Raw genomic sequence first — 24126 nt, 5'->3', positions numbered from 1 at the left:
AGTGCAAAGCCTCAAAGTAATGTTTGATTGGGAAGATATCACAGCCAAAGATTGCCGTATACATGCGATTTTTTTGGCACACAAAAGGGCTACGAAAAAAATATAGAAACATTTTCGGTATAAGCCTTGAAATGAATTCCTTTCAAATTCCTATGGCAATTCTACTCTTAGTCGGTCACTTACCCCCGAGAAAAACAATATCCTACCTGTCGTAAGCAAATTCCATCTTGACTCAGCTCGTAGGTCACGCTTTCTTTTCGCGCCTGTGCTAAAATTGCCCAACAATACAGCGTAGCATTCTTTTAAGACATTCTAACTTTATCCGTTTCATGCCTATGTTGAGGCAATATTTAAAAAAAGGAACTTTCTTGGTTACGCTTTTACTTTCCCTTACAACCGACATGACCTACGCTTTTAAGTGGAAACGTTTCTCAGATATCTATTTCAGAGCACTTTAGTGTAATAATAGCTCCTGATTTAATGAGAGTGAAGAGCATTGTTTTCGCTATTAGTATCACGAAAACACCATTATTATTGTCGTCACTATTTGTCTCTACTACCGTTTGTCTTGCAAGTCAGTCTATTTCGATATGGATCACACAAAATCACATAAAATGACCCTAGTTAAAAGACTGGTGTCAGGAGAATGGGACACAGAGAAACTCGGAGTTCCCCTAAATCATCTCAAAAGTCCTTAAAATTAAAAGAAAAATCCATAGACTAGAAGCACTAAAACTGACAATTTTAATATTCCGCTATTTTTAATGGACTATACTCCATTTCATGCATTAACTATAAAAATTCCAGTTACTTCAGCAGAATTTCGTCAAGCCATTAGGTTGCATTCTATCTGTTCTCCTACCTAGTGGCAAATTCTGATAGGACTCGATTCTGCGTTTGAAAAATATACTTGTTTACGTTCAGTTAGGCTCGCTCATTTTAATGATCGTAATAACCCATGGGGAGGGGGGTTACTTTTACAAAGATATTGTCGAAATTGTCATAAACAAAAGATAAGTATCGTACAAAAGATAACAGTTATTACTCTCGTAATGAATCGTTATCACTTGTCTAACGATTTGGTCACTTCCGATGTGGATCGAGACCGAGGATTGGACGCGATGTGATCGCAAAGGAAACACATGCGCCAATTACAGGTGTTGAATACCACCAAATTAAAAGATGACACGCACCCAGTCGATCGTAAGACTGCAGTGTAAGACAGATGATATTACTTCAGGCAGCCTCTAGGAATACATTTCAAGCACGCTTTTCTGATCGGTTGCCCAACCACTCAATCGCAAACGTCCCAGAACTCGTTATCACGATCATGAAAAAATTCACCTAATAAGTTATTTTTTTCAATTAAATAAAAGTAAATAGTCGCGTGATGTACAAACATATCTATCTCTATCACGTTTGTCACTTTTTTATTACTGTCTAAAGGTATCCTCCACTTCCCAGTAGAAACAGAATGGTTTCCAACTCTTCCAGAAGACATGAACTCGTTATTCTTTCAGATATGTCATCCGCTGGATAAAATCAACTAATCAGTAATAGGCGGGAAATAAATCATATTCCACAGATGAAGGGAGTGGTGACTTCCTTGTTTTCCTCGCTAAGAAGGATGCTATCCTAAAACTGATGCGGTAGTTGCTGGTCACTTTTTCCATTGACTTTGCAATGTATTTCTCATTGCTCTGTTGGTTGAGTTGAAGTCGAAGACGCCTCTTCTGAACTGGATTTGAGTAAAGTTTTCATGTGATGATTATACATCCAACCATCACCATGGCGATGAAACAACTGAAACAGAAGAAACACACAAAGTAAGAGGGGCTCTGGCTCCTATCAAAACTGGAAGTCAATTTTAACTCGAATTATCTTTTTTGAAGTAGTTTTCCTAACTCCTCACAAGAGATTAACTGGCACAATGGACACGATTTAGGAATCGACAGATGAGTAGAAACTTTCCACGTAAATCTGACGAAATTCACTCTATGAGTGTATCAGTCTAGTTACGCCGTAGGGTAGAAATTCCCTATCCTCGACAAAAACACCTTTCTCGATAATGGCACCAAGAATTACCATTCACTTTCTTAAAAAAACACATCATCATATAAGTACTAGAGATTTCAAGTCAGTGCAACTTATATCATCTGAGAAATGCCGGTGTAAAAATGGGCCTATTTTCAGACGATTGTTTGTCTGGAGTAAAGCATGTTTACCTCAAACGAGAGGTGTTTCTATCATTTTTTTTTCTAATTAAAACCAAATTTTATAAACAGTAACCACACCTCAGTACCTCATACTTTTAGGGGCGACGACTTACTTTTGTTTTCCACTCGACACCAGTCTCTTTCCTTTCTCGTGCCTCCTTTCTTTGTCTTTCTTCAAGCTAAAAGCAAAATTGTACAAAGTCATCTGGTGCCTGCTTTAAGATTAATAAACATTTTACGACACGGTGGTAGAGTGTACTTCCCAAGAATATAGAAGTACTTATCATTTATACGAAAAAAAATTCCATTTGGTAAATCACGAGCCTTTAGTGGATGTCACCCTCTATTTAGCAGCAGATTTTCGTAAGTAGTGAGCGTTTTACAGCTTATGAAAATCTGTTATCCTAAGATTTCTGCATGCTAAGTTCCTCATTTCGCAGACAATGATTTTATGCTTACCTCGTGTTTCGCTGACGTTGCCGAATCGATGTCATCAGTCTTCAGCGCATGCGTGACTCTGTGCCATAACCGGCGAGACTCAAACTCCTCTTGTTTTGACTGAGGACAGATACGCTTTCGATAAACCTGAAGTGCCTCTGTGTCGATAATCTTTGGTTCTTCCTGTGTGGACAAAAAAACCAAACAATTTTATCCACAGCCAATGGGATACTGATAAATCCAATTTTTCACCCAAGATTCAAAGTTGTATAAAAACGTTACTTGCAAAACGAGAAAGGTACTCCCGTATTGACATAAAATACCGTATACCTTACTAAAAAAGATCCGTGAAACCCGAATACCCAAACTCCCTTGGGGGCTTAATCACACAAACCTGATGACTGGTGAAGGTCATTTCTATCTGGCCATTCCACTCGCCATTCACTTTACAGATAACTTTTCCAGATGACGTGTTTTTCACTTCGCCAGTGACTCGATGAAGTTTCCCGCCATAAAAAGGCTTGGTGTGAAACGTCACAGACGCGTTGTAGCCGGTCTTGGCGCACGTGATGTTCACTTTTCCACCTAACTCCACCCAGGGAAAGGTTAAAATTGACCTGAAATTGGGTTGAAATTTTTAAGCACGTGCCTGAGCGTTTATGGGGTGTAGGAGAGTCAGGGTTCCTGAAATATCATTTTTAAACTGATTGCAGAAGATAAGTAAAAGCTCCAGACATTTCAACAAAAGGATGGTTTACGCTTTCAATAATTGTCGAAGAAAAGGCTTTGAACAATTCATCAGTTTCTCTGAAATATTGTTGAGATATAAGTGATCAGTTTAAATTAGGTAATAGAATTAAAATCGTTGATCAAAATACACCCAGGTAACGATTTAGTGAAGTGACAATAAGCTTTTAAAAGAGAGGTTTTAGATTGTGCCAGAAGTATCCCAAAATATCCTAGTTATCACAGTTGGAGTTGCCCTGACTATGGTTGGTTTAAAATCTTACGCTAAACCGTCATTCAAAGATAAGACTTGAGCAAATGGTGACTTTTCCCGAAAAATCTTTGAGCTCCTATTGGCTCACCTTGGAGTTGGCGTTGTTCAAATTCATTGACGTTTAATTTTTTTGAATATCACTTTATTAAGAACAAGATCAGAATGACTGTTATTGTTTAGTAGCCTTTGTAACTGCCTGAATTTCACCTACACTCGATTGAAAACATAGCCATCCAAAGTACAACTCTCACCTGCAATACGTGCTAGGAAACGTTATAACATAATCTTCGTTGTGCTCTAACAAGGTAATTACACCTGAAGAGAGGCGACAAACGTACAACGTGAGTTGACGAGTAAAGTGTCACACTGAAATATTGTTTAAAATGGGATTTTTGGATTCAGATTCCCAAAACGACTAGAGCCTGAGTTCGAACAAATATCAGAGAAAGAGTATTTAAAAAAAAGTAGACAATGTTGTCCCATGTATTTGTACATTTGAAACAAACGAGGTAGCAATTTCAATATAAAACCTGAGTGTACGATATTCTTGATTACCATTCCTAAATCACTGAAATTATGGAATAGTTTAACAATGCCAAAAGGAGTGGAAAGAGCAAACATTCTACGGCGATGGAAAACCAAAACGATTTTTTGTCACAGTACATAGCTAAAATGGAGGGAGAAGCATAAATTCACATAAAAACTGACAAATATCAGGACAACTTCATTCTCTTTCCTTTAGAGCTTAGCACCGTACCGATATTGTAAGGAGAAGACAAATATCGATCAGTCCTTACCTACTCCTTGATTCACTACACCTATAGACATTCCATAAAACTTCGACTTCGTCCAAATATGAGCATTAAAACACAGCTTCTTGCTTGGACATTCAGCGTAAAACCCGGAAACTGTTAGAGTGACAACAGACCACAATGAATTAAAATTCTTACGGTGTCGATCTTATGAGGTGACGAAATCGAGATGGTGTACCGATCTTTTGTACTGTACTCCTAGAAGAATTCAAATAACGCTACAGCTCTTCTGCTACGTTTATAAGCACGATGATATTTTAACTATTTGAACCTGTTTAAATTACTCACTCGGAGGATGATGGGAAAGCTGTTCTGCAACAAACGAAACTTTTCCTTCATCAGAGGCCGTCGAAGAGTGATCAATATGACTGTTTGTGGAAGCTTGTTTCCCGCTAGACAAACTTGGCACTTTCCAGGAACAGTGAAATGTCTCTCCTAATATGGGATTGTAGGGTTTCTTGGCTAGAGAACCCTAAACGTAGAAAAAGAAATGTAGAGATATTTTAACGAATTACAATAATGACTACAAGAACGAAGACAAACGAAGGAACGGACTAAGAAATATACGATAACTTGTTGGATATCTCACCTTTCTTCCCGCATGGAAGGAAGTTAAGTAGAATTCTAAAACAGATAAAATCCTATCTTCTGCCGTGAGACCGTCAGGAATTCTAAAAAAAAAGACGATATGAAATTGAAAATATTCGAGTTAGGGTTACAGTCAACAAAAGGCACGAAATTTCAATTTACCAAAAAAATAATGGACATAAACGTATGCATGTGACTTGCACATGGCAACCTCAGACCATGCACGTGGTGTTCATGCTCTTAAAGTAATGATACTTACTTAATAAACAAATCAGGATGGGCAAAGAAGTCTGCATACATTTCCAACAAGGAACGCGGCTCAAGAATAAATGTTGGTAAAACAACCTTAAAAAAAACACAGTAGAAATGACCACCGTTGAAACAGGGTCCATTCAATGCAAATTTTAGAAACAATGGAACACGATGGGGCTGGGTGTAAAAATTTTCTTATTTTTGCTATAAATTTAACGTTTTCCAAAGTTCTTGACGTTAGAAGTTTTACATTTCTTCAATCAAGAAAGGGCTCAATTACTTTCGTAAACAATAACAATAACCATATGCTGAAAACTTGAGTTCAAATCTTGTACTCGTTACCGAGTACTCGAATTCGATGTCTCCACTGATTTCAGTCCTGTGCACATCTCGAGAACTCCACAAGGTACCTTAGTCAAGTCCATTCCTAGCTTGAGCTGAGAGACAAGATGTAGTATGACACTTTTATGTTCCTCAACCGACTGGTTTTCAGGTTCTTCTCCTGTACAATAGGCCTCGTCGTCAGTTTCCTCTTCCTCTCTACGAGCTACAACGCCAAAAATAATAAGTAAGTCTTTACTCCCTCCATCAGTATGCATATTCTCCATAATGTTCTCTTAACATTCTCAAAGGTACTGACGGGGAGAATTTATATAACAATCTGAAAGGTTTCTTAGATTGATGATCATTTCCTTAATTCTCATGACCTTAATGCGTGATTTTGGAATGTTATTGTAGGGAGAAATTAGATTTTAGTCATCTTGGTCGTGGTGACCGAATGGTCAGCACGCAGGGAAAAAATGGTCTGGACAAACTGGCAATGGAATAAGAAAAACTTACACACACGGTTATCTCGTTATTTTTATGACTGCTCGTCAAAGAAATAAAATGCAATGATTTCTCGGCAATCGTGGTACACTAAGCTCGGTCTGGTCTACAATGCTGTTCTCAAATCCTTACAGCAAAAATGCCGAATGCATTATGTTTATTTCAGGGAAAAAACAAATTTAGTGGTCAATAGAGAAAGTAATGATTCGTTTAGACACGAGCATGGAACGAAAAAAAAAAGTCCCCCTTAAAGGAATTGAACCCAAGACATCCGATTTCGCGGTAATGCGATATTCTTCCATTGAGCTACATAAAAGCCCTATGGAGAGCTAGCCCATAATAAGGCTCACTTGTGACAGAAATCAGTAAATCACTCTGTGCGGAAAGATGATAACTTTTGAACTCTTTGGTCGCATATGGAAGGGTGTCTAAATTTTGTAACGAGCTTACGACAAAATCATTCATTAACTTTCATGCACAGTGGAAAAGCTTCCGACAACCCTCATCTACACAGAGTGTTCCACAGACTTCAAGCCGAAAAAATAGGTTTCATAAGAATTGTTAACTATATTTTGTAAATTGGAACAGCATGGTTCTTGCAGTCATCAAAAGAGAGAAAGTAAATTGAAACAGCATGGGTGTCGAGGATCGTCAGAAAAGAGAAGGTTCCAGAATTCAGGACAAGATAGTACTCGCTTATAATTAAATTGCGCGAAACATAGCCCTAAAATATTGAAATTCAACATTTACTACTTAAACCGACAGGTGTTTCTGTTTTAAATTCTAGGTTTGAAAAAAAAAATTGAGACAGAATACGTAAAGTTTTCGGGTCACATTTAAAATTCAGAAAAATTTTTACTCACCGTCAATGTATTTCATCTCGGCCCTGGCTTTCTCGCAACACGTTACACCTGAGCTATCCGTGGTAATATCAGATGTTTTGCCGTCCTTTCTTTGCGATTTTGGAGTCCCAACATTTCTGTGGAAGCCAAACGACCTACTCTCTCCGCCGGTTTTATCCCCATGAGTCTTGAAGCTTTAATTTAAAAAAAGCGACGTGAAAAATATATATGACACTAATCTAATGAAAACAATGTTTAATCCCGACCTGTTGTGGTGTAACATAGGCCATAGCAAAGGCAACACTTCTCTCCTTAAATCAGAGCTAAACGAAGCCATTTGATATAGAATTTATCTAGTGCCTAATCTCCCACACGAAAATTACTTACAAACACTGCTTTGTCGAAATCAGTCGAGAAATATTCCCCTGGAAGACGTTCTTTGTGTCTGTCGATTTTTCTAGAGCCGGATTTGAAGAATTCATCGCGTATTGTCGAATGTTGAAGTTTGGTTATTATTTATTCATATCAAATTGTTGTTCTTCTACAACGCCAACATAGAAAAAACTGTATTTTCCGCCTTCTTATCGTTTGCTTAATCATTCATGATAACAGAACTTTTGGACTCGGATTTCATTATCTTGGAGCGGAATGGCATTCATATTCATTCAATAACGATATATTAGATCTCTCAAATCACAGGAGATAATTGGACGCAGGTCACTTCAACAGAAAAAAATGTCTGTGATTACATCTCTCAAAACAGAGACTGTTACGTCAATACCAAGAGTACATAAAAAATTTATTGCTACTGTGATCTTGTTACATTTTCATTGGTTTGCCGAGGAATACTGCTTGGCAATCATTTTTTCGCAATTTCAAAACACTCTGTCGTCAAATCTTCCCAGCAAAACTGTTACATTTAAGGCTGAGAGAGTTTTTACCCGTCTTTGAGAACAAATATGTTAATCGCACTAAGCCAGAAAGCTTTGATTTAAAACTTTAAAGTATTAGTTGTCAAGCAGTCACAATTCAAAATTCTCGGTAGCACAAAACAACACTGCAAACCTTGGTTTCTTTCCCTTGTTCAGATCTTACAAAATTGCCGAGTATAACTGGCTTTTTTGATGAAAAAATCTGGGTTTTTGAGGTTACAATAACAATAATTCCTTAACTGATTTCATCAGCTTTATCATAAGTTACAGTTTCCGAGGGAACAATCATCGTTTTCCTCAATCGTCCGCAATGTTTTCATTTCGTTTCGCCCCAGTTTTCACTTCTGGATATCATGGCCGGTCTTAGAACTCTATAACACTGAATGCGTGGTCGACGGGCTTCACAGATGGGAAGCGTTGCTTGGCAACACAATCGTAAAAGAAAATTGCGGGCTCAATATCGCTCAATCGGTCGGAGATGAACGAATATGCTCAAATGAGACATTGCCGAGGGAAGTTGTTCAGTTGTATGTATAAAATTAGTCAAGGTCAATTAAAAAAAAACCACGTCTTTTTACAAGCCACATCTTTACGCTTTCAAACATGATTATACATTATCTTGGTAAAAGAAGGAAAATCTACGAGAGTTTCGTCCAAATACAGCGCACTTCGTGTACTTCTGCTTAGAGAGGTTGACAACGCGGTTCCAGGAAAAAAATAGTCTTCTCTAAAAGCAGTGGGTAGTGTAGAGGTGCATCAGTTTCAAAGGACCTTTTCATTCGCAAAATATTCGGATAAGCTTTGCGAAGATTAACGAAACGTCGATTGCTCCCTCGGAAAAAAATGACGAAGAAAGTCGCAAACAAGTAAGAGGTTACACCTATGTTTAAGTGACATGCGCATTTTTATTCATTACCTCAAATGACGTCGTCGACTCATAGCGTTGTCGCTGATCTGACCCTGAGTTCTTTGAAACCTGAGTTAAATCATTTAGCTCAAGTAAAGCATGTGTTTAAGTCTAAATAATATTTACATGAGCACGTATAAAATTCGAATACTGCTTCTTCCATATTTTATACGTTTATATAATTTTATTTTTTTAATGAACACGACAAAATATATTGTTTAAAGTTACTATGATGAAGGAGATTAGGAGAATTTTAAAACGACAAAAAGAACGGAATCACTAATTCAGAAAACGTGTTTGATTCCTTGCTACGCAAAAAGTGCTTGTTTTAACTGAAAAAGGGGTAAAAAAGTCAATTTTATCATTTCTTAACTTTATGAAGGTTTTACTGCACGGTTTTAAGATAACACGTTTTCATTTATCTTTGTTTTATGATGACTAATACCTATACACCTGCATATGAAAACCCAAAGCACACGGAATCACACGCTTTAAATGTTGTATCGTTAATCACGTCGATTAATTAAACTTGAAGTTGATTAAGAAAAATTTATTGACTGGGTTTGAATTAACTCAATCCTTACCAAGCAGGACTCGTCTGAAAGAACTTGGTATCTGAGAATGGAAGCTTAGGTGGTTATATACTGTTAATTGTACCAGTCAGTCTTGAGCTGCAGAAACAAGTGCTCTCTCCATCGAAATAAAGTGAGCTCCAAAGCTGCCTTCATGAAAACATACCGTTTACTTTCTTTTGGCCTAGAGAAAATAAGCTAGGCTCATGTTTCCTTGTTGTAGCATACTTGAGGACTTTCAGCAATAATTTTCTCAAATTTGACTTTCGTTGAACAAGATAGTCAGATCTGTCAAAACATCAACGCCTTCAAACAATAGTTGGTCTTAAGTCATTATTTTTTCGAGAAAATTAAATACAAGCCAATGATTAAAATAGCTGTTTTCGACAGGTCACTTTTAAATTTGAAGTAAAAAACTCATTTGGCTCAATGGATAGACATTTTGACCATGCGGTTAAATGATTACATGGAAGACGACGAAATTTGCCTGCAAAGTTGAAGCGAATAGTTTGGAAAATTGCCACAGAAAAAACGCTTTGTACTTAGACTTGATGTTTCAAAACAAGTGCTTTCATTCTCAGAGTAGCAGGTTGCGCGAGTGTCATTCGTCAAGACATAAAAATAACACTTCTTTAGAAAGCAGGTTTAAGCTCGATCCATCACTTCCGCTTTTTTCCCGCAAACCTGACGAAACAAACCGCGATTGCGTCAAGAAATATAGGATATTCAAGGAAACCCCGATTAAAAAGATGTTAATTAAAAAAATGTAACAGAGTAATGACAGAACAAATGTAACGATGGTTGATAAAGATAGTATCTGATAAATGCGGGATCTGCTAAATGTAAATTGTGACCAGGCCTGGGTTTGATAAGTACAACGTCTGTTAAATGAAAAGCATGTTGACAATAGAATATCGTAAACACAGCGAAGCATTTGCTGCCTAATTATTTTAAGTGAAAAGTTAAAACGCAAGAATATCACTGGCGAGAAATTTGTTTAGCTGATCTATTTCTTATGAAAGTAAATATTTGAGGGATGCAACAAGTTCGTTTTCACAGCGCTTGGACAGCGAAAATTGAGGAGGAATTAATGAATATTTTTTTTAACACTGGGGATGAAAACTCGACTCAAAATCCGAACAGAAAGCTATACTTACTCGGAAGTATTTTCGTCCTGCTGCAACGCTTCTGCTGAAAGAAAAATAGCCAAACAATTTTACTAATTAACACTACTAAGTAATTTTTTGCTTTGTGTTCAGCAGAAAGTTATGTAAATCGAGGAAACAGCCGCAAACAAGCAAAAAACAACACTCCATTGCATTATATTTAATTTCAACCTGCTCTCGTGGCGCAGTACTATAGCTTTTCGCAAGGTTCCATCTCAGTTCAAATTACTCCACGTTGAGCTTAACCTAAGTTTGCTGCAAAATTGTTATTGAAACCTTCAATAGCAAACATTCAATAGCAAAATAATTACTCTCCCTGTGAAGAATATTCTACATAAGCCTGCTCTTTGCATCTCAATAATTCGCGCAGTAGTAACATTTAGTGGGTTCTACTGACCACAAAAAAAAAACAAACAGATTCCACCACACTTTGGCAAAATTTACACACGAAGACTGAAACAAACAAAAAAAACTATCCACAATTCTGGAGAAAATAAAGACTTCCCACAATAAAACTTTCACCTGCAAAGCATAATGAGTGAAAAATTTAGCATAAATTTGCTCGGCGCCTACATGGAAACTACAGCACGTACCACGTTTATGAGACAGCCGAGCCAGCCACTCTCAAGTATCGGTGGAAGTTAATTAGACGCTTTGACATGATGTCTGGTTTAATAAAACTCCGAATAAAGAAGCGTATGTCGTGGTGGTTACACATTTATATAGCTAAGTCGGCCAGTATATACAATGAATTATTAATTTGCTAAAGAGTGCTTGTTACGTCAATAACACAAATGAGTTGTCAAGTGGTTCGTGCGCCCATGTGATAATAAATGTATCGTATGTACATCTAAATACATCAAACTAAAAACATTTGATTATGGACTCACGACGTGATTCTGTTAAAAGAGAGCCAATACTGAGTTAAACCAAAAATTAACCTTGGTAAGAGAAAGCACCGACAGAAACTTTAAAACTACATTCGACACGAATTTACCAAATTTCTTCTCGGAAAGCTCGTTAGTTAAAAATCATTTTTGTTAACACAACTTTTGCTTAAGAAACTAAAAGCCAAATTAAAACGGGCTATCACAGTTTTGTCAGTATCTCACTGAAACCACCAGTTCTGTTTTAGCATGACAATTAAAGGAATAAAATAATGTCAGGTGGAGATGCAAATGGCACAGCCGCGCTGTCGACAAAGTCAAAATTCAACCATTATTCAATCAAGGGTTTGATCACAATGGACGTCAAACGCGTAATTTTGTAAAAGTTGTTGGGTAAACCCTCGAGACTGTACGTGATCTAGAAAACAGGTCCTGGTTGTTATATATTTATACAAAAACTGAGAAATAAATTTCACTTTATTTAACGATGCTTTACGGAAACAGATCATTGTGACAACGCAAAGTTTGAAAAAAAGAGAATGAGACAGAAAAAGAGAAATAAGAGATTGGAACACAACTTTCGATGGATAAAAACAAAAATGGGACATACGAAGATAGACGACAACATCCCTTGGAAAAGAGCGAAACATATCGACGGTGAATTCAGTTGCATGATATTTTACCTTGAAAATCCGGTACTTGGAAAAAAAGAAAAAAAAAAAGTAGAACTTGCAGGCGACACTAGACTGGCCAGGCAGGTTGCAAAGTTAACATGTACATTACGGTTTAAAATGTTTACGACGGGAAAAAAAAGCAAAAAAGTGAAAATGTTCGGCGAAAATAAAAGAACGAAAGGTACCTGAAGTTTCACTTTGAACATCGGCTGCCTGTAAAAGGAAACAATACAAATGAACTATAAAGCTCAACTTAAGTGGTGAGTTACTTTCATTGAAGACTTAACACTAGTTTCTCGTTTCAACGACAATGCCTCGCAGACAAGTAACAAGGAAATGGAAAAGACATCAAGAGGAGTGTAACACTAGATTCTTATGAACTAGCCAAAGCAATGTGTTTTTGGATTAAAAAAAATTTCAAACAGAGCAAAGGTAGTTTTTGTTAATTCTGTTTTCATAGTTGGAAGGAGAAACACAACTGGAAAGATATTGTGGTTTTTAGTCCTAAACTACTTTTTGCTTTGAAAGGCTATCAAGTTCCATGTGAAATTTTAATAATGAATTATCCAGATAAAAATAATTGATAAAGTGTAATTAGATTTTCACCTGCAAAAGCTACTCTTAGGATAAGTCACAATAAAACTGTAAAGTAGATATATTTCAGACTTAAATTGGAACCAAAATACTGTTAATGTCAATTCTCAAAACTATTTACACTGCGTATCACACTTACTAATTCAGCGGCTTTTGCCGGCCAAGATCTGATTTACTAAGCAATTCTCTCAACTAGCTGCTATTCCTTCCTTTGCAAATTAGTAAAGAGAACTTGGTGCTATAGAAATGACTAACCATTACTAACAAGTTTGTCAACTGTCTGCTTAAATAATCTACCAGTACTAGAAGCAGACGTTACACGGAAAATACACTGAATACCTGTCCTTGGAGGATCGAAAAACAGTGATGCAGCGTACTGAGAGCAGACTAAAACAAAAAAATAATAACATAATGTAAAAAATGGGTTTTCATGTGGCACTTTGGCAATGTGCTAGCACATGAATTCAAACAGTTACAGTTACTATAGCTGGTGTATGTACCAAGCAATCAGACCTCAATGCAATGGGGTGAATTTGGTAGAATTTTTTTTAGTGAGGCATTTGAAATCCATTGCTATCCTCAATCTTCTCCTCTGCTCTCAACTTAGTAAAACCTCTTTCAAATTCATCTCTACATCTAAACAACTATGTTGTGTATTTTGTAGTTTTTTCAGCTTTCCTTGTCTCAAATAATAACTAAAACTAGCCCCAAAAAATGGTATCACAAAATTTTTTTGTTTTTGTCTGTTGTAATTTTTTTCTTAGGTTAAAATAAAATCAAAATGGTTTGATTTGTGTATTTATTTGTTAAAAGAGTTAAGGGAGATACATAATTATCACACAAGTTTGAAACAATGATGACCTGAAATTTTTCGTTTGCACTACAACATCTTTTCTATGCAAAAGGGATTTTAAAAAAGTATCAGTGACAATAACCTGAGCAGTTGCTTTTAAAATCAGTACATCCTGAAATGAAAAACAAATCAAATCAATACTACAAACTGATAGTTTTATTTTCCAGTATTTGAGACAGCAATTCACAAAATATACCATGCAGTAAAAGAACTGTGTTATAGCAACTAGCCAAGCACAGACAGTGTGCAAAAAGTCTTATAATTAATATATTAATAATTGATTCTCACCTAAAAGTAACAACTGATAGAATTAGAACTGATAAACTTATATCCAGAGGTAATTTCATTACATTTTCATTACTTACATTATCCAAAGGAAAGAGTGATTCTTCTCCTGTTGGATCCAACTGCAATAAGAAGATTGTACACTTCATCCGGATTCAGATGATTTATTAATAGTATGGATAGTAATTTACAAAAGCCTTTATGCTTTATAACTGATGTTTACTCTCAAAGTTACAAACTAGTCATGTGCTATTTGTTGCAGAAAATATTACAACCAACGAAAATCAATACCTTTTTCACTACAGCATACAGATGTACCTCAAACTCATAGGGGTAATGGAATCAGCAGAGAGAGAGAGAATGGAAATTTGCAAATCTGAAGCTACTAAAGGTAACCTATGTTTACTTTTGTTCTGCTTCTCTTCACTCTGTGATTGGTCGAGAAAACTCATGCCACCCATTCAGATAAATAACTAAAACCAAAGGTGACTAAGTCTTTCTCATTCCCTTTCATTCCAGGAAGTTTGACATCTGTTTATACTTAGAGTTCTCATTGGCCACTTGGAATATTTTTTACTGAGTCCCCATTAGCCAGTACAATTTTATTTTGTCTCGCAAAAGCACAGTCAAAATGCACTTGACAACCAAACTAACTAAGAATCAACTCTGTCCATAACTTAAAATTGTTGTAACTTGAGTTTTACTATGTTCTCCAGTGAAGTTGACAACAAGCTGCTATAATGTACACCTGAAAAATTTTATTGTCGATTGATTAACCCTATCAAAGGAAAAATTCGCGCAATCTGTGATGCTCATCTAACTCAACTATTTCAATTTAAAACAGGATAACTAGTAACTAGCAAAGAGCATTAACCTCTAATTGATCAATAAAAACCATCTGTTGATCTTCTATTCTGTACAGGTCATCTCTAACGTGGGACATTCCCTCCATGATCTTTTCAGGTACATGATAGGTTTTGTGTGTCACTTTGGGTGAGTCTGACACCAACTCATCTGCCGCTGCAACATTAGGATGGCCACTTGAGGATGCTGTCGTTGTGTTTGGCTTGACAGGACCACTTGACTGTGCAGCTGACACAGAAAAACTGTGTGTGGTGTATAATGGTGGGGCAGCCTAGTAAGAAACATAGATTTAGCAGAGTTCACACAGGTGCCAAGTTTTTAAGAGCTAGTCAACAAATCTATTCATTAATTTGTCTCTTAAAATCAACCTCAAAAAATGGATTTGAGATTGGCCGAACTAGCAGGCCAACTTTTGCAGATTGTAAATCAATAAATGTTTGGATAGAAAAAATTGAGAGGGTTTGTGCAACAAAAAGTGGGAGAAATTTTTTTTTCATTTTCATGATTTGCCAAAAAAATAATCAATTAGAGGAGGGGGATGGAGCAGTTATCAAACTTAAATCAAATTGCGACATGAAAATTGCACCTGAGCAATACTTGATGTATGAAACTCTGCCACGCTTCTCAGTTTATTAATCCAGTCCTGTCTTTCTTTTGCATCATTGGCTGAATTCAGGAGAAACACAATAAGAATTAGAGAAGGGTTTTCATCATAATTCATTAGGAAGTAAAAAAAATAAACAAAGAACCATTAAATAATGATTCCTACTTCAAAAAGGTTTTGACCAACTGCACACATATCAAATAAGAACTTGACAGTGATTTTTTTTCTGTAAGCAAACATAAGTTGAAAGAAAGAATGGAGCTATTGATAGCAAATGGTAGTTTAACCCCTTGCAACTTATCATCATTATGCAAATTCTCCATACTGATCCCTACATGTTTCCTAAGGTGCTGAAAAGGAGAGTTTGTTTAACAATCAAGAGTTCCTTTAGTTGTGATCATTTCTTTAATTCTTGAGACCTTAATGTTTGACTCAGGGGTGATACTGTAAGGAGAAATTAGGTGTTACTCACTCTTGGGGGTTAAAGGTTAATCAATGATTTAGATATGAAATTATTATAATTGAACATCGTATTACTAATTAGTATTCTAAATAATAATGTCCGCCATTGTTTTCCATCTTGATAGCATTACAAAAAACTTATAAGATTATGCTTAAAATGTTGTGACAAACAGTTACCTCGCAGTTTAAAAATATCACCATTAGCTGCACTAACACTGAATGTGAATGAATCCTCATCACTGGGAGCTATCATACTTCCCTATTACAATCAAAGAAACCAAAAAAATATACAAACAAACAGTAAATGAAAAAATTCAATCCAAGACAGAGGAAACCTTGATAGAATATCTGCCACATAATAAGGAAGTTGCATTTTAAACTACCTAGTAACACTTCTAATTCCTGTGAAATCAAGAAGTGAAATGTAAACTATAATGATAATTGTGAAAACTGCAATCATGAAACAACTAATTTGTGAAACTTGTACTCCATGTTCAATAAAGGAATCTTACCCCAAGATAAACTGATCCTCTTGGTCCCAGCTTCTTCTTCTCTTTATCCTAATATTTACAAAATAGTAAATCAAAATATATCACTGATTCTAGTTTCACTATTTCTGCCTCAATACAACATCAGTAAGGTTACAGTTAGTAATTCTAGTAGAAAAAGAAATGAAAATTCTGGATTTTTCTGATTAAGCATAATTAGAAGATGAGTATCATTGTGAAAGAGGCCTTGTTTTAAGTCAGCAACAGAAGTAGATAATTCTAAGTGCTCCAATCAGTTGTTGAGTATTAAATTCTCCCTATTGAATTGTAAAAAAAACACAAACATCATATAATGTTATGCTAAAATCTGCTTGAATATTGAAGGCATATCTATCTACCTGGATAGAAAGGGAGATAGTGTTATCAAGCTACACAAATTTCTTCCCTTTTTCCCCCATCATTACTCAAATTATCATGCGCCTGAGAGTCACAGTTTTCATTAAAATACAAATAAGCAGGAGAATAGTGAAATATAATTAGAAAGGGCTTCATGCTTTTTCACTTTTAGTTATTGAATGACATAAAAATCCAGTTATGGTTACTTTTTTTTTTTTTCCTTTTTTTACAACTTGCTACATGGCTGTCAAACACAGGCTGCCAAATTGGCAACTTGTATTTTAAATTTAGCCTCCATTTTCCTAGTCACCATGGCAACCAAAAAGGTCACAGCTTGGAGCACAGATGTCAGCCATTGATCATCAATTCTTACCACATAATATTCCAATAACCCAGAACCAGGATCAAGAGTGAACCATCTAAACTGCCAGCCCTTCATTAGATTTGTCCATTTGCTAAGTTGTCCCTCTGTTGGTTTCCTGGCAAAGTTAGCGAACCATAATCATATTTTCTATTGCATTCCAAAATTCTCAATATTAACTATCCTTATTGTCTGTCGCATAATTTATCATGATTTTAATTTCTCGACTCCCAAGATATATACAATTCTTAAGATGCTAGTTTGGAGAATTTAGTTTTGGATCAACTAGTACTCCTCTAACTGATATTTTTCTTTATTGTCATCACTTGTCCACTTGATATTGTATTGAGATTGAATGGAGAAATTCTTTCCTGGTCTCTCCTGGAAGCTTAAGAGTTAATCAAGTAGGTCAACTTCTACCTTAGATACTCTTGGATTACAATAAAATCTACATCTACAAAATGCACACAGAAGTTTTGAATAACAAAAGTTTAAACGAGCACAGAGACACAGCTGTAAGCGCATGTGTTCGCAGCTGCCGGAAACCTTCCCCTACTCCTCCCTACAAGTCTAAAGGTTGTACAGAGGATTTTCAACTGTACACGCCTCCACCTGTTCATAAAAATCTAAAATCCGTGTGTTCGGAGATTCTTTTCCAAGCTCAGCTCATTTAAATTTAAGCACGCATACTTTAGCATAACTCTTTGCCAAAATAAGGTGCTAACAAATGAAGCTTAATGCATCCATAAAAGCTGGCATGTTGAATCTAAGCTGAAAATTGTGAAGCCTTACCTGAATTTATCTTCAATTTGCTGCTGATCAAGAACCTAAAATGGATAAATCCAGAAAACTGGGTTTATTAAAATATAAATGGTCTTTGTCATGAAATAATTTAACCAATCTTCCCTTAATTCCATTTGAGTCACAATTGATCGAAGCGGACAAAACACATGGAACGATAATTCTGTTGTATTGACAGTCGCAAAAGTTAACACAATCCGAGATTTCCATATATTTCAAATCCTTACCTTGGCTTTTTGCATGACGCCAAGTATCACCGTTTTTTCCTCTTCAGAAAATTGGCTCAAATCAATGTCGAGATCTGCAAAGTAGGGGTCTTTCAGTATATCCTCAGCCACCGCCATCTTGGCTGGTGCTGTATTGTGACGGCCTCTTTGCCATGAGCTCTTGACGGTGCTCTCAGGGGTAGGGTAAGGGGTACGCTGGGAGCGAGGGTGTTTTCGTAGGCTACGCCAGCATTTATCGGAGACTGCCTCGAGTAAATCCATACTATTACTACGAATCTGAACAAAAAAAATCCAATAACAAAACGGCTGTCAATCCAATTTTTAGTAATCGAAGGGAAACTCACATGATAGACTACTTCCGTTATAATTGTCACGCCACTATCACGCCACCCTTTTGACTCACATGGTGAATGTGTGATATTGGAAGGAACAACCGGGAGACTGGAGTCTACCTTAACCTTAAATCACGACATCCTGTTAAACTTTTAAAAACCCTAAAAACGTGCTCACTTTCTTTGGAGATAAATTTGTTAGAGTTTTTATCTCCAGAACGCCGTAATGAACGTGAGAAATAGGTCAACTGGCTGGGGAGTGCTTCCGTGAAATTGTTTTATTCCTATACTAGTTAAGATCTAGGATATTACTAATATGAGCTATTTTTTATTAGTGATGAATTCCTGATAAGCAATACAGATTAAGCTTCAGGCCATATGTGACTAATTTTGGTATGTGCTGCATGGTAGAACAACATGCAGTCACTTCTTAAAATTTAATCATGTAGGCTATATTATTGTGTCACTTTGTGGAACTGTCATGTAAGACATACCACTGTGTCAACTAGTACAGCAAACAGTAGGTACAACTATCTACACTGTCTACAATAGGTACAACTATTCACACCGTCTAGCAGAGATCACACAACAATACCGCTATTTTCTAGTTTGCTATTTTCTCTCAATATTTATTGGAGTATCTTTTACGGTCAAAAAAAAAATGTTTTTCTGCATTGGTTCTTTTTTTTAATTTTGAACTTTGTCTTTGTTTTATGGTAGTTTAGAATGATAAAATGATAAAGCAGTGCAAAGTCAAACCAAGGCATATTAAATCCGCGAGGTTGTTTTGTTCTGCAAACAGTTAAAAAAAATTCTAGCCGTTTTTTTTATAAATCATGGTACTCTTAGGCCATCAGTCCAGTAAGTTGCAGATTAATTCAGTTCAAGTCTCGAACGCCTTTTTATCTTTGCATGAACTGAAAGAGCTTTTTAATGATAATGCAAATGTTGTTATTATAAAAGGACTACTATCTTCTTTATTGAAGGATTCATAGGAGCCAAAAAAACCAAATAAGATTCCCCAATCTAAAAGGGATAATTTGTACACCAAAATTATGCAATAGAAAATATAGGTCAGTGTTCTCAATCAAGAGCTGAAGACCATCATATCTTCTAACCTGGTCCATGGATTAAAATGCAATAAGCGCGCTTATTCGCCTCTATAATTACGTGATTTTATGTGCAGTACAAGATGCGCAATGCAACGCTGAGGATTCACATTAACGAGCTTTAGCAAACGAAGCTGTCCGCCATTACAACATATGCTAATATTCCTCGTGTAGATCGCTTTTGTCAGTTCTTTGTTAGACTAGTTTCTTTTATTCTTGACTAGAAACGCTCGATTACACTCTCAGTAACACAAAGTTTCTCACCCTCCCCCCCAGCCTGGCAGTTTAAAACTCACTACACCGACAATTCATGCATATTAAATGTGTAGTTTCGAGATGGTCGAGCGGCAATCGTAGGCGCGCAACGAGTGCAAGAGAGGTCATCGAGGTCGCGGGTTCGAATCACGCTATAGGAGTTATTCTCAATCTGGCTTGGGGGCCGAATAACTTCTCCCCGAGTATGATTTGGAACTGGCGGACAAGGAGTAACTCTCGACCTGGCTTGGGGGCCGAGGAACTCCTCCCCGCGAAATTGTATTTTTCTTTTTGCTGGTTTTTTTTCTACTTTTTCTCCTTATTAGTTTTCTTTTTCAGGCAACTTTGTTAATTGTTAGTTATATTCTGAATCCTGTAGTGTTTGCTGTTGCTCAGAAGTCGCCGGCAAAGACTCTTTTCCCTTGAAATAGAAATGGTTTTGTTTTGCTTTAAACGTTTTATGTATTTTTTTTTTACCTCTTTTCTTCCTTTTACGTCTATGTATTATCCATTTCAAGCTAGGCGATGCAAGTTAAAAGGATATAAACGTTTTCTTAATATGTCTACACGCCGAACTCTAACCTTGGGATGTCGTTTTCCGATCGTAAACTGGCCACCAAAGAAATTTACAGTTTCCGCATCTTATAAGCGTGTGTCGATGTGTACATGCTGCCGATCGACCGATGAAACGCATCATCCAATTCCCCAGCAAGTCTCGTGACAAAGGATCCCTCTCAAATTGGCGGGAAAGGTCATTCTGAATTTACAATGCAAAAATTCCTCTGAAAAAACAGAAAGAAAATTGGGCAAAAAATTTTATTTCTGAGCATTTATCTTTTGGGCCACTGAGGTAATTTTTTTGATACAGTTGTTGGTTCGTGTCGGTTTTGTTTTATTTCTATTGTCTCTTCTTCTTTTTCTTCTTTTTAGTTTTTTTTCGAATCAAGTGGTCCGCAAAGAAGTCTCCTGGGGAAAGGGCGCAGCTAAGATTTTTGAGAGGGGAATCGCAAATTGACTTCAGCCTTGCTAATCGTTAAGCACAATTCAATTGGTGCAGCATGTCTCTCACACTTTATTACTAATTCCTAACTCCCTCATAATTTCATTGTCGTCAACTATATATTCTAATCCTGTAGTGTTTTCTGTAGCTCCTCCCCACGAAATCTGCATAGGTCACCGTTCTCATTCAAGAGCTAAAGACCATCGAGCCTTTTAACCTATTCCATGGATTAACATTCAATAAGTGCGCTTATTCGCCCAAATAATTGCGTGATATTTATATGCAGTAAAAGATGTGCAATGCAATACTGAGGAATCATATTAAAGAGCTTCTGCAAACGAAGTCGTCCGCCATTACAACATATGCTAATATTCCTCGTGTAGATCGCTTTTGTTAGTTCTTTGTTAGACTTGTTTCTTTTATTCTTGACCGGAAACGCTCGATTGCACTCTCAGTAACACAAAGTTCCTCACCCTCCCCCCCAGCCTGGTATTTTAAAACTCGATACACCGCCAATTCATGCTTATTAAATATATAGTTTCGAGATGGTCGAGCGGCAATCGTAGGCGCGCAACGAGTGCAAGAGAGGTCATCGAGGTCGCGGGTTCGAATCACGCTATAGGAGTTATTCTCAATCTGGCTTGGGGGCCGAATAACTTCTCCCCGAGTATGATTTGGAGCTTGCGGACAAGGAGCAACTCTCGAACTGGCTTGGGGGCCGAGGAACTCCTCCCCGCGGAACCTGCATGTTGTTTTTTTCTACTTTTTCTCCTTAGTATCATCATTTTTATCTTCTTTTTGCCCTTTTTTTTTCAGAGCAGTTTTCTTTTTCGGGCCACTTTGTTAATTGTTAGTTATATTCTGAATCCTGTAGTGTTTACTGTTGCTCAGAAGTCGCCGGCAAAGACTCTTTTTCCTTAAAATAGAAATGGTTTTGTTTTACTTTAAGCGATTTATGTATTTTTTTTAACCTCTTTTCTTCCTTTGACTTTTCTTATGTATTATCCATTTCAAGCTAGGCAATGCAAGTTAGAAGGAGGTAAACGTTTTCTCAGCATGTCTACGTGTCGAGCTCTGGCTTAATGCAAACAAAATGTGCGAATCGAGAGAGAGACGTTTCCGATTGTGACAAGTACGAAAACCGTAGAAGATAAATGTTCGGAAACAAAAAAAGGAAAAGGAAAGATAAAAATGATGATAAGAAGGGATAAAAATAGAAAAGTCAGTAAAAATGCATCCTCTGTGAAGGTATTTATTATAAATAGATTTCCTTTACCTTATGTTACCTTTTCAAAGACGGGCAGTCAAATGTTAGATTCATCCACAAAGACTTGTAAAAAAAGGAAAAAGAAGAAAATGACAAGTATCAAAAACCTTACCAAAACCGCGTAAAAAGAAAAAAAAACAGAGAAAACACTGGGAAGCTACATTCTTTACCAAAACTTGAAACAGAATGCTTTTTTTTTTTTTTGCTTTCTATGAGTTTTGTCTTTTGTAGTTCCTTTAAATTATTTTTGAACTATTACCTCGTGCCCGTTATCTCTCTTTTTTTTTTTAATTATTGGATAGACATAAACTTCGTCACTGCGCGCGGATCTTCTGCAAAATTTTTCCAAGATGCCATGGTAGCGTTCTCAGTTCTGGATAAAGCAGGCAGAGATGGGGTTTTACCAAATATAAGTTATCAACAGGTGATACCATATGGAAGCTGATTTATATTTACATTTAGCCGGGGTACTTATATGCTAATGTGAAATGTTCTGTAATTTCCGTGAAGCTTATGTGGATCCCATAGCCCAAGATACGTATCCGCTGAATACCTTTACACTCCCCCCGCTGGAGCTGCGACAAAAATGGCAACAGACGTGGAGTTAAAGTTGGTTGAATCTTCGTTCGTATATAACCTTTAACGATCGAATAATTTATATGTGGAATTTGCTATATTTCGTTTTGGTGGGATAGTCTCCCTCGAATTTTTGAAAATTTCGCGGGATGTACTTTTTCAGCAAATTTCAACAACACTTTCTACAGTAGGTACAACTAGCTTACATGTTGTAGACAGTGTAGATAGCTGTATCTATTGTAGACAGTGTAGATAGTTTTACCGATTGTAGACTGTGTGTAGATAGTTTTACCGATTGTAGACAGTGTACATAGCTGTACCTACTGTTGACAGTGTAGACAGCTGTATCCACTGTAGACAGTGTGGATAGTTGTACCTATTGTACACAGTGTAGAGAGCTGTATCTACTGTGGACAGTGTAGATACTTGTACCAACTGTTGACAATGTAGATAGTTGTACCTACTATTGACAGCGAAGATAGTCATGTGTACCTATTGTAGACAGTGTAGATAGTTGTACCTGCAGCAGACAGTGTAGATAGTTGCACCTACTGTAGACAGTGTAGATAGCTGTACCTACTGCAGACAATGTAGGTGAATGTACCTATTGTAGACCATGCAGTAGATACCCTAATTTTCTATGCATTCATATGTCGCATAATATAGATAATATTAAAAATTCGCGTGTAGCACTATTTCCGAGAGTTCAACGGCACTCTACGATGTATTTCGTTTGGACGTATTTTCACTAAAATTACCATCCAGTTGAATATCTGATACTCGACAAATACCGGCATCAAAGAGCCTATTCTTTTTTAGTCCAGGCTGATGTGTTCCTTATATATCAGGTTTCTTGAGTAATCAGCTCGATGCTGTTCTCGAGGGGATTTTTTTCAAGAAATAATTTTTCAGTTCGATTTTTCACTTATTTTTTTTAATTTTACAAAGTTTTTCAACGTATTCTTTGCTTACTGTATGTGTGGTTTCAGGAAATTTCTTTACCCTTCCATTCGTTGCTCCAGCTCAGATCGTCTCCCCTTGAAATGCCAGATTTTCTCTAAAAATTCCAATCCCTTCTGTGCCGTGTTGTTCATAGTCTAACACTCTTACTTTGATATTCACATTTTATTAAATAGGAACCTGTTCAATTTTTTGAGGTGGTACTGACAATTCTTATTGGTTTGATGTTTTATTTATCAAATTTCACCCTGAAGGTTGTTTAATCCATTTGTTCCGTTATGCGGGTGTTTAATTGCAATATTTTTAGGGGGTCTCGATGGGGTTAACCGTTAGCCGTGAAATGGTAAAACATAATCAGTCGTTAGGCGTAAAAATTGACAAATTTCAACCATTGGTCGTAAAAAAAGTAAACCGTAGAAGTTTTCCTCTTAAAAACAAAGGAAAAAAAAAATAACCTATGGCTATAAAATGGCCAAGATTTTAACCGTTTGCAGTAAAAGCCATTACACCATTGATATCCTTTGCTTAAAGATACTTTTTGGTTTAGACTACATGCAGATCCACGGTTCCTGATACCA

General features: G+C 36.6%; 1 protein-coding gene across 4 annotated transcripts; it reads right to left on the bottom strand.

The window, feature by feature from the left end:
• Positions 1-725: 725 nt before the first annotated feature.
• Positions 726-18348, bottom strand: LOC131796524 (oxysterol-binding protein-related protein 11). 4 transcript variants are annotated; one of them, XM_059114116.2, is made up of 24 exons: positions 18050-18348; positions 17814-17848; positions 17034-17139; positions 16289-16336; positions 15954-16035; positions 15297-15376; positions 14721-14981; positions 13927-13968; positions 13644-13673; positions 13048-13095; positions 12300-12327; positions 10545-10578; positions 8825-8884; positions 6998-7170; positions 5717-5853; positions 5314-5399; positions 5056-5137; positions 4755-4938; positions 4452-4562; positions 3906-3969; positions 3049-3271; positions 2676-2837; positions 2330-2395; positions 726-1803 (listed from the first exon to the last, which is right to left on the bottom strand). In XM_059114116.2, exons 1-24 carry the CDS (start codon positions 18308-18310, stop codon positions 1693-1695), a joined length of 2514 nt encoding a protein of 837 aa, XP_058970099.2. In that variant the 5' UTR covers positions 18311-18348; the 3' UTR covers positions 726-1692. The 4 variants fall into 4 exon arrangements, with proteins under 4 accessions (XP_058970099.2, XP_066019831.1, XP_066019832.1 ...); XM_066163734.1 differs by having other exon boundaries at positions 10545-10575; XM_066163735.1 differs by lacking the exon at positions 8825-8884.
• Between the last annotated feature and the right edge of the window lie 5778 nt (positions 18349-24126).

Source organism: Pocillopora verrucosa, chromosome 3 (genome assembly GCF_036669915.1).
Source record: "Pocillopora verrucosa isolate sample1 chromosome 3, ASM3666991v2, whole genome shotgun sequence".
NCBI lineage: Eukaryota > Metazoa > Cnidaria > Anthozoa > Scleractinia > Pocilloporidae > Pocillopora > Pocillopora verrucosa.
Note: the sequence above shows the minus strand (reverse complement) of the source record. Positions and strands in the feature narration are given on the sequence as shown.

Coding starts and splice junctions, on each gene's coding strand:
- LOC131796524 (XM_059114116.2), bottom strand. CDS start 18,310: ATGGATTTACTCGAGGCAGTCTCCGATAAATGCTGGCGTAGCCTACGA. Junction 7,171..8,824: donor AGTCGACGACGTCATTTGAG/GTAATGAATAAA, acceptor TTTAAATTAAAG/CTTCAAGACTCATGGGGATA. Junction 2,838..3,048: donor TGACCTTCACCAGTCATCAG/GTTTGTGTGATT, acceptor TTGTCCACACAG/GAAGAACCAAAGATTATCGA.